At 34.8% G+C, this 18308-nt stretch overlaps 2 protein-coding genes across 3 annotated transcripts in view; one reads left to right on the forward strand and one right to left on the reverse strand.

Annotated features, from left to right (window-relative positions):
• Positions 1-671: 671 nt before the first annotated feature.
• LOC113493950 (nucleobindin-2) lies at positions 672-10354 on the reverse strand. 2 transcript variants are annotated; one of them, XM_026872000.1, is made up of 10 exons: positions 10235-10354; positions 9722-9840; positions 8156-8263; positions 7171-7278; positions 6911-7078; positions 6136-6258; positions 5579-5681; positions 4556-4789; positions 4130-4233; positions 672-1927 (listed from the first exon to the last, which is right to left on the reverse strand). In XM_026872000.1, the coding sequence occupies exons 2-10, from the start codon at positions 9833-9835 to the stop codon at positions 1205-1207; spliced, it is 1785 nt and encodes a 594-aa protein (XP_026727801.1). In that variant the 5' UTR covers positions 9836-9840; positions 10235-10354; the 3' UTR covers positions 672-1204. The 2 variants fall into 2 exon arrangements, with proteins under 2 accessions (XP_026727801.1, XP_026727800.1); XM_026871999.1 differs by lacking the exon at positions 5579-5681 and adding an exon at positions 5733-5835 and having other exon boundaries at positions 10235-10351.
• A 953-nt stretch (positions 10355-11307) lies between these two features.
• Positions 11308-18308, forward strand: part of LOC113493951 (intraflagellar transport protein 122 homolog) — a 58626-nt gene continuing 51625 nt past the window's right edge. Inside the window, exons 1-8 of the mRNA XM_026872001.1 lie at positions 11308-11737; positions 12780-13010; positions 13173-13383; positions 13748-13895; positions 14275-14429; positions 15059-15256; positions 15825-15962; positions 17018-17146. Of these exons, the coding sequence (XP_026727802.1) occupies positions 11676-11737; positions 12780-13010; positions 13173-13383; positions 13748-13895; positions 14275-14429; positions 15059-15256; positions 15825-15962; positions 17018-17146 (1272 nt within the window). The 5' untranslated portion in view covers positions 11308-11675. The remainder of the gene's footprint in view (positions 11738-12779; positions 13011-13172; positions 13384-13747; positions 13896-14274; positions 14430-15058; positions 15257-15824; positions 15963-17017; positions 17147-18308) is intronic.

Genomic DNA, 18308 nt, shown 5'->3' on the forward strand with positions numbered 1-18308 from the left:
GTATTTATTAAAATCCATTCAGTAGCTTTTGCATGAAAGATTCACAGCCATCCATAAATCCATACATACTTCCGCGTTTATATTAAGAAGAATATTAATTAGGTAGGACGTTTATACTTACGACGGAACTGCGAAGACAATTTTAAACGATGATTGCACAATCTAATTTTGTTTCTGAGCTGTGCTTGTTTGTCAAAAATGTGAAAACACTCCCTGTCCCTTTAGTCAAGCGTGGTAGTGCTGTTTCGAACTGATTGCAATTAATGGCACTAAGCAAGTCAAGGTATCTTCAACCTCACTTTTTGGTCTTATTTCACTGGAATATGTTTATTGTATTGTAGATTGCTTTTTTTATCCATTACTGTCTCACTGCAGGGCAAAGGCCTCCCTTAGATTCTTTCACTCTGTTCGGTCTTCCGTTCCAAATCTCAAAACGTTGACGTTGGTCTCAAAGCTGCCTATTTTAAATGGGAATGGGCAGGCCACGTTTGCCCGATGAATCCATGGCCAAAGTGTGTACTCACTGGATTTCATCCAATATAAAGCGGTTTTTACTGAAATTACGTATATCAAATATTTTTCTCTATCAGTGCAGGAAAAATGTAAGGTTAATTCTTGGGTAATAGCTAAGGGGATTGTCAGTGTTAGTATCTGAAATAATTTAAATTGTAAACGGTTTTAGACGAATATTTATTTAATATCTTGACAGAATTACACTATTGTTACGTTTAAGGTATAATTTATTACGTCCAATGCTACAATTACATATTAGGGATCAATAAGAGCTGATTTATCAGTCTTCAAATACAAATTCTACCTAATGAGAACCTAATTGTTTATCGGTGTTAGTTGGAAAAAATATTAAAAACTATTGATTGGAAAACAGATCCTAATTCTGTTGACTTTTAAAACACAAAAATAGTTGCAACTGTTTGCTATGTCATTTATTTAACTACTTAATTACCTAATTTACATTATTCTGCCTATGACAGAATTGTTATAAATAATCAAAAAACGAGCATTTTTGAGAAGAAAATATATATAAAAGCGTGTGACGAATTTGGCACTCATTATTATAACAATAATTATTAAGTCATTATTTAAAAACGTAAAGCAAAGTCACAAATAGAGTCACAATTACACATCCATGTTGACAGATCGCATTAAGAAATTGTTGGGAAATTCATTAGAGTAAAGTTCTTTTTTAAACTCGCGCTGATGGTTGATTTTGTTGCGTCTGTTGTACTTGTGGCGCTTGTCCTTGAGCTGGCTGGGCGGGTGCCTGGCCCAGGGTGGCCTGTGCCTGTTGAACCGGCGGGGCTTGGCCCTGGTTCGCGTTATTCTGAGCTGGCACTTGGCCTACGGGCTGAGCTGGTGGCGCTTGCCCCTGGTACTGCTGTTGTTGCCCTTGGTATTGTGCTTGGGAGGGTTGTTGGCCTTGGAACTGAGCCTGAGAAGGCTGCTGGTATTGGCCTTGAGGAGGCTGCTGTTGCTGTTGGAATTGGCCCTGAGGAGGCTGCTGTGGCTGCTGCTGGAATTGACCTTGCGGTGGTTGCTGTCCTTGGAATTGTCCTTGCGGGGGTTGCTGCCCTTGGAACTGCGCTTGGGGTTGTTGTTGCCCCTGGTACTGAACTTGAGATGGCTGTTGGTACTGGCCCTGGGGGACTTGGTATTGTCCCTGTGGGACCTGTCCCTGGTATTGAGGTTGCCCTTGTTGATATTGCTGCGGTTGTTGGTAAGTCGGGGGTTGTCCATGAGGTACTTGACCTTGTGGAGCCTGGCCAGGTGGGTAATGCTGCTGCTGTCCTTGGAATTGCTGCTGTCCTTGATGTTGGTAAGCCTGCTGATGCATGTACGTGCGGTACTGCTGCAGCGCCTGATGGATTTGGTGTTGGGCTCCAGGGACCGGCTGGCCGAGAGCATCAACCTAAAAGACGAAAAAATATACATGTTGTATAAAATCTACAGTAATATTATAAATCCGACGATGACGAACCCCTTTGATGCACTTTTCTTCTAAACTTAAATAAATATGTAGTTCTGTCACAGAAATCGTTGTCTTAAATAGTATTATTATAGAAAAAAAACCTGCCTAGAATAAACCTGTCTCTAAGTGCAACAGCATAATTCACGAAGTAGCGAATTTTTTAGCATACTGCTATAATACAGCGCATTGTGAGCTCATTTCAAGTATCTGTGTTCACTTGAATAATACCGACCAATGTCCTTCGATGCACTAGGTTATTGAACCGACTGATTACACTTAAGGCTCATTTAGACGTACTCGTAGGTAGGAATATGTTGCGAATCAAGATACATTGCCCGTGGCGATACATAAGAAGCCTATATCACATCGTGTTTAGATGAAAAACCGGTTGAATGCGAGTGGGAACTGTGACACCTACCTAGGGTTACGTACAAATACAGGTTTAAGAACAAAAAATTACTTTGCGACACTGTCTGGTCTCTTACAAATTTAAGACTTAGATCTTAGACTTCGATCTTTCTTTCCATTATTTGTTGTTATAGCGGCATTAGACGCTTTCAAGTTTTATGAGATACAGGCTGGTGACAGACGGACGGATAAACCGACATAGAGACCCGCAATAATAGGGTTTCGTTTCTATCGTCTTGGTATGGACCCCTCGAAAAACGAAGAGACAATATATCTTACTGAAAATGCTTATTGACCGGTGTTATGGACTTTATCTATACTAATATATAAAGCTGAAGAGTTTGTTTGTTTGTTTGAACGCGCTAATCTCAGGAACTACTGGTTCAAATTGATAGTTCAATTTTGTGTTGAATAGACCATTCATCGAGGAAGGTTTTAGGCTAAATAGCATCACGCTGCGACTTATAGGAGCGATGAGCTTATAGATACAATGGAAAATGTGAAAATATCAGGGCAGGTATAAATCATAACTTATATCTTCTAACCACGCGGACGTAGTCGCGGGCAACAGCTATTAGTTTAATATATTGGTAATAGCGTAACCGCTTATAAAGTTAAACTTATCCTCAAGCTCTGAGCTGTGCAATTCAAGTGCTATATACTCACACGATATTCCTCAGTTCGTCTAAATAAGCCTTAAAACGTAACCTACACGGACAATAAATTCGTGTTAGCATGTAAAGCATTACGCATGTAGCTCTGTATGCTCGTAAGGATAAATGATTTTACATAATTAATCAGTGTGTTATGTGTTAATAAGAGTGTTTAATTTTAAGTAGACTGCTGTTTAATATTGCGTTTTGTAAAGTGGTATTTGTTCCTTAATAGTACTGTAATTGATTTAAGTGCATTTCAATTTCAATTGCCCATATGACAAGGAAATCTTTGATTATGTTCGGTAATATTTAGTGCCTACATAAAAGAGGTTTGAATGACTGATTGGTTTTGTTCAAATAGTTAAAATACGACTCTCTCTCTGTTGGATATAGCATCGCAGACAGCTTATGTTCTAAGGTGCGGGTTGATGCTTAATCCACAATAAGCTCGCCTTCTTTATCCCGGTCTAAAGAAGTAACATTAAACTACCCGCCGCCGCATCAAATCTTGATTAAGGTATCCGGTTGGGCGGAAAACTAGTGGGGCTATCACCATAAATATGCGTGATTAAATAAATAATAATGGTCAAACTTCATAAGCTGAATATTAACTAAACAACAACACTAAATATGTCGCTAGAACAAAGTTCAAGTTAAAGTAAAGTTGGAAATAGCTGTCATTTACTAAACTTAAAGGATTCGATTTCTCGCTTTGATATACCGCTAAGACCGCTAACGATTGTCTACTAGAACTGATTGTAGGACATTGGTTTACTTCTAGTGACTTGTTTACCTCTTCGGTCATTTTTTTACAACTTTCACATAACGCCATCTAGTCACAAACTAAGCAAAACTTGTATTATGAGTATTAGAAAACTGATAAATATACTAACATATTTCTTAATACATAATTTACACCCAGACACAGAACAAATAATCATACTCATCATACGAACATTTCATTTGGTCTTGGGTGGGAATCGAACGCACGACCTCCGGTATAGCAGTCAGGGGCACTAACCACTAGACCAACAGAATTCCATAGCTAGGCCCTAATTAGACAAGGCTTATAACTTACCAGACCACGCTGCTGTAGATATCTGAGCTCTTCCAGACGCCTCTTCTCGTACTCTTCATACTCATTCTGAGTGTAGATCTGATTCTCCTCGATAGTCTTCCAACCTGGATAAAAAAAAACGATTCTTATAGTCTTGCCAGTGAGAGGAACAGTAAAAATAAAAAAAAACTAGATTTGCTTTTAAGTTTATCACCGGCTGAATAGTTATGTATATTTATCGGCATCACTCAACTAGGTTCAATCTCAAAGACCCCCTAGCCATAAGCTGACACGATCGAACCGCCGCTACGGTATTTAGAAGTTAGACGAGAAAATACGCGTGAATATATCTTGAGAAATCATTTAAATTTTAAACGAATTTGTCTCATTATATGTTACAATGCACATTTATTACACGAACGGGTCAGGAAAAGTACGCAAACTGACCATCATCCTGATTGAACTCAGCCTTCTGAGTTTCAGTCATGAATTCGTTGAAGTCGATCAATCCGTCTCGGTTGCGGTCGTTCTCCTTGAAGACGTGCTCCCTCATCCTCTCCATCTCTTCAGCGCGCTCATGCAAGTCCTTGTTCGGACCCCCGGGGCCATACAACTTGTCCAACTCCTTGATAAACAAGGCCTTCACTTCGTCAGCGTCCCAAACGCCGTTGCCATCAACGTCTAATTAAAAAAATAAATAAAAAACGTAGTAAATTTTAGTAATGGAAAGTGAAAAAGAATATAGCAGTTCAAAAATGAATGCTTTAAATTTCCATAAAAAGTAAATTTTAATATAATTGATTGGTGAAGCAAATTTCTCTTTCATAAAACACTGCGAACATGCTCAGCTCGCGATAAGCATCGCGATTTGTTACCGTCGTTGATATGATAAATATATTGTTTATGCTATTCAGAAGATTAAATTAGAATACCACTTTTATAGTGTTAGTAAAAGTTACGGCTGTTATTGTATTAAGTTTTGTAAGAGGGGGTTCTGAAGGAAACAAGACAGAATTACTAAAAACGTAAAGTCTGTGCTAAGAAAATGAAAAAAAAACATTAAAACAAAATACTTTCAATGTCAGTGCTTTTAAGTATATGATTATGGAATTTAACTAAGCGTTTGTCACTCAATCAATAACACAAACAAAACCAATACAATATGATGAATAGATGTGTCTAAAGAGCCAACGGTGACTCAAACCAAATCGTGAATAAATCAAACGAATGTCTACGTGTGTGAGTCAAACGGTTCGATCTAATAACTGACCGAAACTACATGCGCTACAAAGCGAGAAAACGAATTGTTAGATACTAGACAACGTTACATGCAGGTAATGTAAAATCCAAATTAGCGTGCGTATTAATTCTTTGTTAACTCGTTGGTTCTTTTATTCGAGTACCTACCTATTGAACCTACTTACTAATTCGTGATCAAGTAATACTTCGCTTGCACGCTATGGATCTTACCATGCATCATGAAAAACACCTTTGGGTTGAAATCTTTTGAATCCATTTTGTCGGCATTTTTCCAGATCTCTAATAACTGATCCTTTGTCACGGGGTGATGTAACTGTTACAAATAATTGACGATTAATAAGTAATGTTGTAAGTCACCACTCACCATGCATCATGAAGAATGCTTTAGGGTCAAATTGTTGTTGGTCCATGTGATCCTGTTTCTCCCATACTTCTTCCAGTTGTTGTTTAGAACCGGGATGGTGAAGCTGCGTTGTATCAAGGTCATTTGTCAAAAACGATTTTATGATTCAGAAAAAAAGCATCGTAAAATAAGGTTTTAATTAAAAGTTGAGAACTGCACGGAAGTTAAGCCTTATCACGAATTAGTCATAATTCGAGACGTTGTTTTGAAATGATTTCAACAACATCTGACGTGTTAGGGAATTACATTATCGCCAGTACGTTTCATTTTCCTCGAGACACGTACGTTACTGACGCATCTGTTTTCTTGCGTAAGCGTGTTACAAAATTATTCAAGCGTTTCAATCTAATACCATAATACGTACCGGCTCGTGGTGCTTGATCGCTTCTTCCTCCTTCTTAACTTTGTCCAAATACTCTTTCTTCTGTGTCTCATCCATACTTTCTACCTTTTGATGTTCGTCGAATTTCTTTTGCATTTCATATTCCTGGAAATCCATTTTATTGAAATTGCAAAGCAATAATAAAACTTGAACGAAGTTATAGCTATAAGAAACTATTTGGCAATCAAAATAAATGTGATTACACAACATCGGGAACCTTAAAGCAATAGTAATAAAATGTAACATATTTATTGGGCGAGTCAGTTAAGCCACGTTTGGAAGAGGTAACCATTATAGATTACAAGGATAGACACGTACAAATTGTCTAAAGACTAGTGGCACCGTAATGATAAATGTTGTAACGGCAAAAGGCCTCTTAGTAATTATTATAAGGTTACTAGCTGACCCCGCAAACATTGTTTTGCAATGGTGCCAAACAAGTAATTTAGGGGGATGAAAAATACATGTTGTCCGATTTTCAGACGCAGCACACAACATTTTATGAGAATCGGTCAAGCCGTTTCAGAGGAGTTTGAGCACATACAATACACGTCGCCACGAGAACTTTATTAAATTGGATGATACACAATGCTCAATTTTAAATAGTTTACAATTACCGGGCAGAGAAAAAATCTTGGCAATGATAACAGATTACATGAACCATGACGAAATGTTGCTAAGATTAGCTCGAAATATTTGGCTATAATAGACTAATTATTTTTTTGACTATGGCAAGGAAAAATCCTATCACACTAACCTTGAATTCCTCTTTACGTTTCTTATCAGCGGCCTCTAAATCAGAGGTTGTCTTCTGAATAAGCTTTTTCAAATCTTCAATTTCAAATGTGTGAGGATTGTTGTGATCTAAATGCTCATTCGTAGCCACCTTACCGGTATGTTCCAGGTTGTTTGTTATTTCAAATTGCTACAAATGAAACAACAAAACTATTATAGTTCTACTGCACTATGCGCAGACACATAAACATGTCGTCCAAAATCAGGACGATTATTATTTACCTTCGTAGCCAAGTGGCGTAGTCTGTCCAATTCACGACGTTTAATTTCATCCAATTTTGTGCGTACGTTATGGTTGACAAAGTCCAATTGTTCTGCTATTTTGCCTGACTAAAAACCAAAGATGTATAGATATAGAGATATATAGCTAAATACATAGATGTTGCAACAATAATAGAAAATATAATATACATAGGCAATAAAATTTTGTGTAGCGAGGAAAATCCATGAAGAATCTATTAAATCCATATCTCGACAGTTGGATATGTTTAATGGAAAACGAAAGAATAGTCAATATTGCGCCAATTTGTAAATATTTAAAGTATTGCCTTGGCAACCTATACACAATCACATTCAACATCAACTATCAATCATTTATTATGACCTGCAAGAAACTGTCAACAAACATGTGAAAGTAGGTCATAACAATGGTCGTTTACATTTGAATATTTAAACATATAATTACTCGAAACTAGCAGTTCTTATTGGTATAACTGCAATTTGTCAAGAAATCGTTAAAGAAGCTACCTTTATTACTAGAAAAAGAAATATGGAGGAACAACATATTTCATCCATGCTTGGCTAAAGCAAATTCTGATAGAATTAAGACAATCATTAACAATATTGTATTACTTGCAGACTGATAATTTTGGAGCGAACTTAAGATTTGAGAATATACTCTTTCCAGTATCAGTAGTTTTAGTAATCCTTCACATACAACTTTCTAAAAGTCAAACTATAGTTGGTATGCGTGACAGTTCTCACATTGCTAATTCCTTGCTACGCAAATGAATTTGACTTTAATTCTTATAAGTCAACAAACAATAGCAAATAAATATATAATAATTATTTTCGATTGACAAAAAAATTGAATTTTCCATAATTATAAATGAAAACTGCCATTAATGCCTGTTGTTATGCATATCATCATACGGTGCATCAACTATAGGCGCAATTAATTGTAATTATAATGAAAATAGACCCTTACTCGAACATCCTCCTCATCAGCCTTTTCTAGGCGTTCCCTGAAATCGGGATCACTTTCCAGAGCTTGTACAACTTCTTTCAGGTATCTGTGGTACTCCATATACTCCTCCTGTGAGCAAAGAAACACGTACAGATTAATTCACTTATCACAAGAAAATTCCCTTTACATATAAGAAAATTACATATAAGTAATAAGATAAATAAAACAGGTACAGGAAAGATGTGATACAACTTTCACTTTCGCATTCGCCTAGAATTTGGTAGAAAGTTGCAAGACTTATTTTACTATAGAGATGTCATGTGTCAAATTTAGTTATTGTTTATTACAATTCGGGCACAGTAATGATAAAAGCATTTAAGCTCAAAACAATAACAAAATGACAACCATCTAAAGTTACTCAAAGTTCCAAAAGTACAAGACATTCACTTTTTATGATTATAATACGTAGTAACTATGGGTTTCGTGAAGGAGGAAAGCGGTTAGTTCTGGTGCACAAAATATTATCTGGACTCTAGCGACTCATCATTTTTATGTAGCTAATGACAGCCGGCAATAAGCTTAATGATCACTCAAATATACTTATTATGTCTCATTAGCCATGCCAATACCTAAGCATGTGAGACAAACATACTGCTATTCGCATAAGCATTGCTGCATTCAAACGGCATATGTGCAAACATTGTCATCTTTACTTAAACATCGCTAAGCCAACAAAAAATAGCACAGCAAGGAGTATTCTATGTTTCAAGTATTTATGTTGATCTCATATTGTGCATACATATGGAATATTCACTTTGTGTATATGAATGAGAAGAAACAATACATTGTATGGCCCATATTATCATAACAATTGCTGCATACTTCCCAGTAGGGGACAAAAGGAAATCTATGTTGTTCTCCACCGTTGCTAAGAGTAAATTATTCTACTTTAAATGGGAATTATTAACATTTTTATGTTACTTATTTAACAGTTTATGCCCGTTCAAGAAGGTTTTAAGATAATTAATAGAGGTTTGAGAAGCACTTTTACCAGTGTCTCATCGGCAAATAGAATAACAACAATACCAAGCAAGCCTATTGTTATTACTCATGTGTGCTATACAAACTAAATTGTGGTGAAATTACAGCTAATTGAACTATATTCTTAGAACCTATATGAATATAATTTTTAATATAAAGATAGACCACCTTATTATTACTTTTCTCTTTCTTGTAATGTTTCCAGTGAAGAATTGAAACATGGAGAGTAAATAGCTATGTTAATGCAGAATATGTCTATGACCATCAAATGAATAAGTGAAGTTACTTATCAGCTACAGAACTCAACAAGACAGTAAGGAGCAGAAAATATTAATAAGCAACATTTGAATTTAAACATTTAAGTTCAGGCAACTGCATTGCAGACTTTCTCAATGCTCTAGTAAGTACTTAAGCTGTTACATATCAAGGTAAACTTGTTTTATTTATAAACTGTGTGCCTTTAGTCACTTATAAGTATTCTGTGGAGTGACCACATCTGACATTTCATACTCATAAGTAAAAAAAAAATAAAAACAAAATAATTACCAAGTCATCCTTGACTTCGCTGTCATGTTCAGTTGACTTATCTGGTGTCACAGGTGGGGCATATGAGCAATGAAGTATCGCCAACAGGCATAGAAAACTGGAGAACAGCTTCATTGTACCTACAAATAAATAAATGTTATCTTATCTCATAGATAATATACACATTAATTATGTAATTAATAAAGAATGCAATTATATTTTACAGATTAATAAGATATATTATTTTACTTTTGAATAAAATAATCAATAGGTTAAAGTTATTTTCACAAACATACCTATCCCTAAAAAATCAATAATCTTTTCAGCCATTTGCTTTTATGTGCTAATTTTATTTTAGATTCCATATTTGTTAAGAGTTTATAAAAATATTGATAAGAGGTAATAAGAAAGTAGGAAATGTTGTAGAAAGGAAAATAAACACCAGATCAAATCAATAATTGTTTTTTTGTTAAAAGTTCCATTTACTCTTAGGCAACTGAAATGAGTAAAATAATCGTAACTATTTCAACTTACCAGTTTGTAATTAACAAGGTTGAATCCAATAATGCGAAGACATGTACAATATTACAGAATATTACAAAAGCTTTCGTTACATTTGTTGAATGAATTGAACTAACATTTATTGACGTGTCCCAATCATTAGCCACGAAATAGTGATGTGCCGACTTCAGAATAGTAATAGTTTGTAAACGATTGCAGTCGATTTCTAGAAACCTCTTTAAGATTTACCTCAAAAAACATATTACTACACATCATAATAAGAGGTATTTATTCTTAAATTATATGTAGACGATTTCATGAGTGAGTGATCACTTTATTGATGAACGTACCAGAATAAACATAAATATGTGTGTACTTCAGGTTTCACATGCAAAATATTATTTTAATTAAGATGAAGAATTAAGATCTTGCCAATTTTACCCACATTAACTATATTTTCCAAAATAAAATAAAAGTTGTTGTAAATAGACGAATAATTTTAATTTGGAAGGTACATTTTTGTACATATTATTTATATACATAGAAATTACCATATTAAGTAACTATGGAATTCAACAATAAATTCATTTGCAATTGAGACTTTAATCTTTAGTAGATATCATATCAGCCTTAAGCGTGGACAATAACCAGAAAACAATTAAAGAACAGGGTCGGTAATTAATCAATCTCAAATTAAGGCACATTTTCATTTAGCTAAATTTTATGCATGCTTGTCATTGATATACCTAACTCAAGTAATTCAGAATCTTAGTAAATCGGTTTTGAAGCAAATTATAAGTTAAACCGTTTATGTATTTAAATAGGTACGATCTTTATACTAGATTCAACAATATATTATAAACTTATGATGGGACCGTATGACTGTAACTTGCACCGAAAAGTATGTGATACGTTTCCGATACACGGAGACAAAGACAGTTATATTTTCACCTAAATTGAAATTGTAAGGGTTACCTATGTAGTTAATGTTTATATGTAATGCCAAAATGTAACTCTAAAAGATCACAAGTTATCAAACGATAACTGGATGTTAGCACTTACGTTTAAAAATAATATATACAGTAATAATATAGTATGTACCTATCAGTTTTCACAAATGAATTACACATAAACAGATGGTTATTTGAGTTACATCGTAGATTATTTATGTTACTTTAATATTCTACCGGTGAAGATACGCGAGTACTTCTCTATTCTAATATTAGTAAGATTACATATTATTTACTCGATTTAATTTATTTAAAATGGTGGTTGCATTCACTAAACGTCTTATGTCATTAGGCCCTATTTACCGTTTGTTTACATTTTTTGAGACGCCGTTGTCAACCAACACAACTTTTAGCAAACATTGATGATTGCTGTATGAAATTAGACAATGACTAGCCATATAACTTTACGCCCTTGACGCTTAAAAGCTGTTACTGCCTGTTCTTAACAGAATAAAGCTTTGAAGATGAGAACAATACCAAAGTGGGTGAATAAAATTCACGAAGCCGACAAAGTTGAATTTTCCAGGTAAAGTAGTTAAAAATCAAAATGAGTTGAATACATTATCTGATAAAAGAGAGCATTTATTGATTTTTTGTTGTTTCATCCAAAATATATAACATTTTTGTATCATACCAGGTTACCTACATTTCATAGTAAATTTTTGAACTAAATATATACTAATACGTTAATAGTAGGAGGTCATATTGCGGTATATGGAGGAACAGCAAATGGGGAAACTTATTGGTAGTTGCACTGATAGAATGACTGATAACAGTTGACCTAGTAACATATTATTTTTGCTAGGGTTACTTTTATGCCAGTGTGTATGTTCTATTATACCTTAAGAGTATATGATTAGTAATAATAGTAATTTGGTAATTCTAAGCCTTACTTTGCAAAGTGGTTGCTAAGGAGTAAGCAGTTGCTATAATCCTAGAAAATATATTGAAGTCAGTTTTCCTTTATAGCTGGTTATGAACTGAGTTCATGTATTTTGATACAGTATATTATATAGATATTTATTTATACCTTGGCACTAACTTCACATTATAGCAACTGATATCAAAGACCAATACACACTGTTGATATATAAGGAAGTCAATTCTTAACCTTACATTTTTCTCAAGGTTTGTTTTGTGATTTCAAAAAGTTACAATTGTCTCTCTGCTATACATAGAAGCTCCAGAATATGAGCTTTCATCTTGTTCCAAATGTTCTTTTGAATTTAAGCTATTACCATATTATATTTTATCAAAATCTGTCCTGTGTATTACCTTGAGAAAGTATCACATCCTCCTTTTACTTTTATGATGTGTATAGAACAGATATTTCCCATGTTTTATTATGTTGTTAGACCAGGTTCATTTAGGAATCAATGACATGGAAAAAATATCTATAAATTGCATTAAGAATAGGACTAAGACAGCAAAACATAAGACTTAGCTAAGTTTCAAGTAGTCTTTAAGCTTGTAAAAAAATATATATCCTATCCTGGTTGTCAGTATTAAAAACAATAACTGTAGATAATTCTTACATAAAATAATCATCAAATATGTTTTTGTTGCAGTGTACATACAATATGCTTTAGTCCTGATGGCAGTCAGCTGGTGGTTGGTGCTGGTGAGAAGGTTATGGTCTATGACCCCCGAGATGGAGCTCTTGTCCAGCTACTTCAAGCTCATAAAGGTGCAGTCCATGCTGTGGCTTACTGCGGTGATGGTAAAAAGTTTGCCAGTGGCAGTGCAGATAAAAATGTCATCATATGGACATCAAAAATGGAAGGAATATTGAAATACTCGTAAGTTTGCAAATATGACATTAGTATGTATGACATAAGGGGTCTCTTTACTTATTGTCTTATATGCTTGCCCTAAAAAATGAAGTAAACATATGTTTTGTATATAATAGTTTTAAAATCATGGCTGTGCGTGTGCTTTACATTTGTCTTTTTTTTAAACAGCCATGGTGAACCAATCCAGTGCCTTGCATACAATCCTGCAACATACCATTTAGCATCATGTGCACTATCAGACTTTGCTTTCTGGTCTATGGATGTGAAAGCAGTTCAGAAGTTCCGTGTAACAGGCAGGATCACAAGTTGTGCCTGGTCTACGAATGGCCAGTATTTAGCTATAGGCCTGGCTATTGGAGCAGTTTCAATAAGAGATAAAGTAAGTAATTCTATGTACTTACCACTATAAATATTTTATATGTTTTATGCTGAATAACATTAACTAAGTTTACCGTGATACTTAAACTAAATCTTCTATTTTAAAGTCGAAACGCAATTATATAAACAACTATCGGCAAAATAAATGCTTAGGGAAGAAAAGACGTTATTTAGCTATCAAGATTTAGTTTTATTCAAAACTGGTACAATTGAAAGCATGTCCTTAAGGAACCCTTCAAGTGACTTAATCTTGACCCAAGGCCAATCTTACTTGAAAGTTATCTCAACCGTAGATCAATGTTTAGGGGTCGTGTATAAGAGTCCGTCCGAGTTTATTATATTTATATGCAAATTTGTGATTACAGATGGGTGATGAGACTTACCGTGTGACCCGCGAAGCTGCCGTATGGGCCGTCGCTTTCGCCAAATCCGTTTTGGTGGTTACGGACTGGAATGATACTTTATCTTTTTATAATGTTCAAGGACAACAGATATTTAAAGATAGAAATATAGGTAAACAAAATCTGTTTTAACTTATAGGGTACAGATGTCAATAGTTAATCAATGAATATTAAAATTGTGTTCAGATATCATTGCCTGTACTTTGAAGTTGAAAAAAGCTTAATTAGCTAATAGACTTTTGATTATATTTTACATTAATGCCATTCTAGTACATTTTATTAGTGGAATATTTTAAAACATTTAGAAAATCACAAATGCTAGCTCATTTCTTGATGCACTGATTGCATTCATTATTGCATTAAATATTAATTGATTTATCGATTACTTTAACATTAAATATACTTAAAACATTTAGCATGTAGCTACTTACCTTTTAATTAATTAACAGCAGAGGAAGCAATTATTCACAATATTTTTTTGACATTTCAAGGGATATCGGCGTTGTGTGTGACGACCCTTGGTGCGTTGGTATTGGTCGGCGGCGTGGGCGGCTGGGCGGTGCTTACCTCTGAAGGGGTCCCTATACTAAGCACCCCTCAAGAATGGGTGTGGGCTATAGCACCCTCGCCCTCATATAACAATCTGGTTAGCTTCATGTTTCATGTTTGATTATTGATTTCCCCCCGTAAATCACATTTGGATGCTCCGTAGTCTGCATTTTAAGAGAGCATGATTTAAAACTTTTATGACCGGATCTCTTGGAATGATTTACTATTCATAGACTTTAACTAAATCGATTGCTTATTGATGAGAGTTTCTAGTCATGAAATTGTGTATTAGGTACACTTTATGGTGTGGCCAGCAGCTTCCATTCAAATATCTAATCTTGATACAGTTGTAAGCTCAGCGTTGACCGTCAGCCAAATGAAACATTGCGATATTCCATACCATTGAATTATATCTTGCTAGAGTGCCGGTTCTACACGGCTTTAGGATAGCCTCACACAGAATATTAGCACAGGAGTGGTCTGTGTGCGGTTTGTCGTATACTGTACTTGTTAACTTCAGTAAGGGTACATAGTCTAGAGAGCTTTTGTTTAAAAACTCGATTTTAAAAATAAACCCACTAAAAACAGTAATAAAGATATCTAAATAATATTCACCACTGAATACTTTTATTTGAATAAAAGTTACATCAATATTGTTCACCTTTATTTGAGTAGGCACTTAACCGAATGGAGTATAAATAATATTAATTCGTACATTTATTACAGGCAGTTGCATGTCAAGACGGAACTCTTTGGTGTTATCAAACCGTATTCAGTACGGTTCATGGTCTGTATCGTGAGAGATACGCTTATAGAGAGAACATGACTGACGTCATCATACAACACTTGACGACAGGCAACAAAGTCAGGATCAAATGCCATGATAGGGTGCAGAAGATTGCGATATACAAACATCGACTTGCGGTAATATTTGTTGTATTTTTTCAGTCTCTGTACTATTCTACTCTTCTAGCTTCTAGACGAAATTTGGACGCTTCGTACCTTAGTCATTTATAACCGAATCAAGTCTTTTATGTGAGTTCGTCGAACAGGAATATCGCTATATCACAAACCTAGTTACGTCTAGAAACACTAAATGAAAAAAATCTCATGCATACAAGCTTTGTACATTCACACAATAAAGACGATGAATTTGCTCTCTTGTTCTTTACTCTATGTTTTTGGAGCGGTTAAACTAAGGGATATTATGAATTATCCAAAACGTGACATTAATTAATATTATATATTCGCAATTTTAACGATAACTTGTTTGATTTCTTTAAATAAGCACAAAATGCTTTAAATTAATTTGATCAAGTTAGTTGTAAAAGATCGATGACGTATATTTTTTTTGGTGTTTTGAGCATTATATTGCATTATAAAGCTTATTATTAAACGTTAGAATTACGATGTCTATCATAGATGTATGTCGATGTTTTGCGATAATAACACAAGCGGGTACTCCTCATTCAATAATATCATAACTCCACAGGTTCAGCTTCCAGAACGCGTGGTCGTGTATGAACAAGGTGACGTTGAAGGAATGCTTTACAGAGTCAGAGAGAAACTCCCGCAAAAGACTGAGTGTTCGCTACTGGTGGCCACTAGCGACGCTTTACTTTTATGCCAGGTATGGTATAAAAAAAAATCTATTCCGATTTTGTATATTGAAAGTATAGCTATTATTAGAAGTTATAACTGAAGATGTAGCTGAATGATAATAGCGTTTTATACAATATCAGAGAACTTCAATCGGATGCAAAAAAAACACAAGTTTTTTTTACGACTAGGGTATACGTCTAGTATAGCCGAGTTGTTTGGCACAAAGCGCGTCATACGAATGCTTATCCTAAGTCTGGGTGACTTTCTGCATAACGTGGATTTTTGTCAACCCAGTGCGACACACGGATTAAATTGCTTAAAGACGTTTTAGAAAAAAAAATGCTGCTGTATGATTTGATCGCGCACCTAACTCTATTTTTTATTTCTAGAGAAAGTAATAAATACGACTTCATTTCTAATAACGCTTTTGAGATGCATTCATAATAATAAAAGAGTACTTAATTGATTGTCTGACTAATTTTAGACACAATAGAAGCCATTAGAGTCATTAGTCATAAACTGACGCATTAAATTCAATTTGGTCCGGTCCAATTAATTTGTGATTACTCCATTATACACAGTTCTAATTAATGCGATCTTATGCCACTTAACTTTTCACTGCCGTGCGAACGTTTGTGAATTGAGCATGCTAACTACGTTTTATCATCGTGCTTACTCAACTAGTCTGATAGCAATTTCTAATTTTGATTCAATTATAAAATATGATTTTCTTACTCACACGCGGCTCTCTGATCTTAAATTTGGTAGAGCCTACTTATGGTAGCCAGACAACTGATAAATGTACTAGAAAATTGACTCAATAATAAAATATGATTTTCTTTCTCACACGCGGCTCTCTGATCTTAAATTTGGTAGAGCCTATCTTATGGTAGCCAGACAACTGATAAATGTACTAGAAAATTTATAAAATACTCATACTACATACTTAATTACGTCAATAACACCTAGACACAACCGCTTAAGCTCACGCAAATGTTGCCGGGAATCAAACCCACGACACGTACACATACATATTTTATTTGTTACGTAATATTTATAATAGAATATTCTTTATTATTTCAGGATACAAAACTCTTGGTAATTGGAAGACAGATACCAAAGTCGTGGACGGTGCCGGCGCCCATACGTTACGTCAAAGTAACAACACTTTACTTTGAAGAAGTCTTATTATTGGGGCTTATGAATGGACAGGTAAAATGACAGTTAAAAGGAGGGTGATAATATCACCCTCCTTTTAACGAATAATAACGATTACAAGAAATTGTATGAGAAACAGGTGAAGGTCAAAACTCTATTTGTTTCTTTGTATTCGGCATCTGTACAAAACGTTCAGGGTCAAGTAAAGGGTAAACCCTTTATATAAACACATGGCTAGTTAAACCTGTCTGTAACTAGAACTAAAGTACTCTTTTGTCGTCCTTTAGGGCGACAATGGAAAAATAACGGAATCTACAAATATGAATTTTATGTCCATAAACATAGAGTTCAAATTTAGCTGTCATGTTTGTAGAATGTTTGTCAAAGGGTACGGATAGACAGGGTCAAATTATGTTGTATATTATGATACATTATCATTTCAAAACTAGATTAAAAGGTGAAACATATTTTCTTAGAATATTTTAACCTCATAATTTGTTAGAAGAGAAGGGGTTTGGTTAGAGAAGTCTTGAATGAATGGCTTTTGAGAAGCTGCGGGATGTACAAAACTACAAATAGGTATTACAAAGCAAGCAAATAATTGTAAAAATAAATTCACATTTCAAACAAAAAAGAAACCGGACTTCGTACTTTGTTTATTATGAAAAGGGAATCGCAAAAAATCTGATATGAACTGGACACATGGAGGGCTGATTGAAAAGCAATAATAATTGTTGATCCCTCGAATTCGTCTGGTTTCTGAATGGACTCGCAGATTGCAGTACCGATGGCCTTCAAACGTGCCGGCTGCGCTTAAAGCTGTAGGCCACCTGGCCTCATACTAACTGCATAAATCTGAATGAGATTACTCGCCATTCAAAATAATTGCTATTATTAGTAAACCCAGTATTGTCAAGAGCTTTTGGAAACCAGTTTGCATCTGATGTAGGGCATACACGTGTACCTACGTTGTAATGTATCAAAAGTAAGGGGAAACCTTTTTGCTTAGTTATGACCCCATGGTTAATATTATTTGCTCAACGGATATCGTGTAATAGGAATTCAATGCTTTGATTCGGTTTCTCAGTTTATTTTTATATGAAGGAACTTTTTCTACATGAATACTATTTGTAGATATTTAGAACAGCCTACGTCCCACTGCTGGGTACAGGCCTCTTACCGTATTAGAAAGCTTCAGCATTGATCACCACGCTTG

This window comes from Trichoplusia ni, chromosome 5 (genome assembly GCF_003590095.1).
Source record: "Trichoplusia ni isolate ovarian cell line Hi5 chromosome 5, tn1, whole genome shotgun sequence".
NCBI lineage: Eukaryota > Metazoa > Arthropoda > Insecta > Lepidoptera > Noctuidae > Trichoplusia > Trichoplusia ni.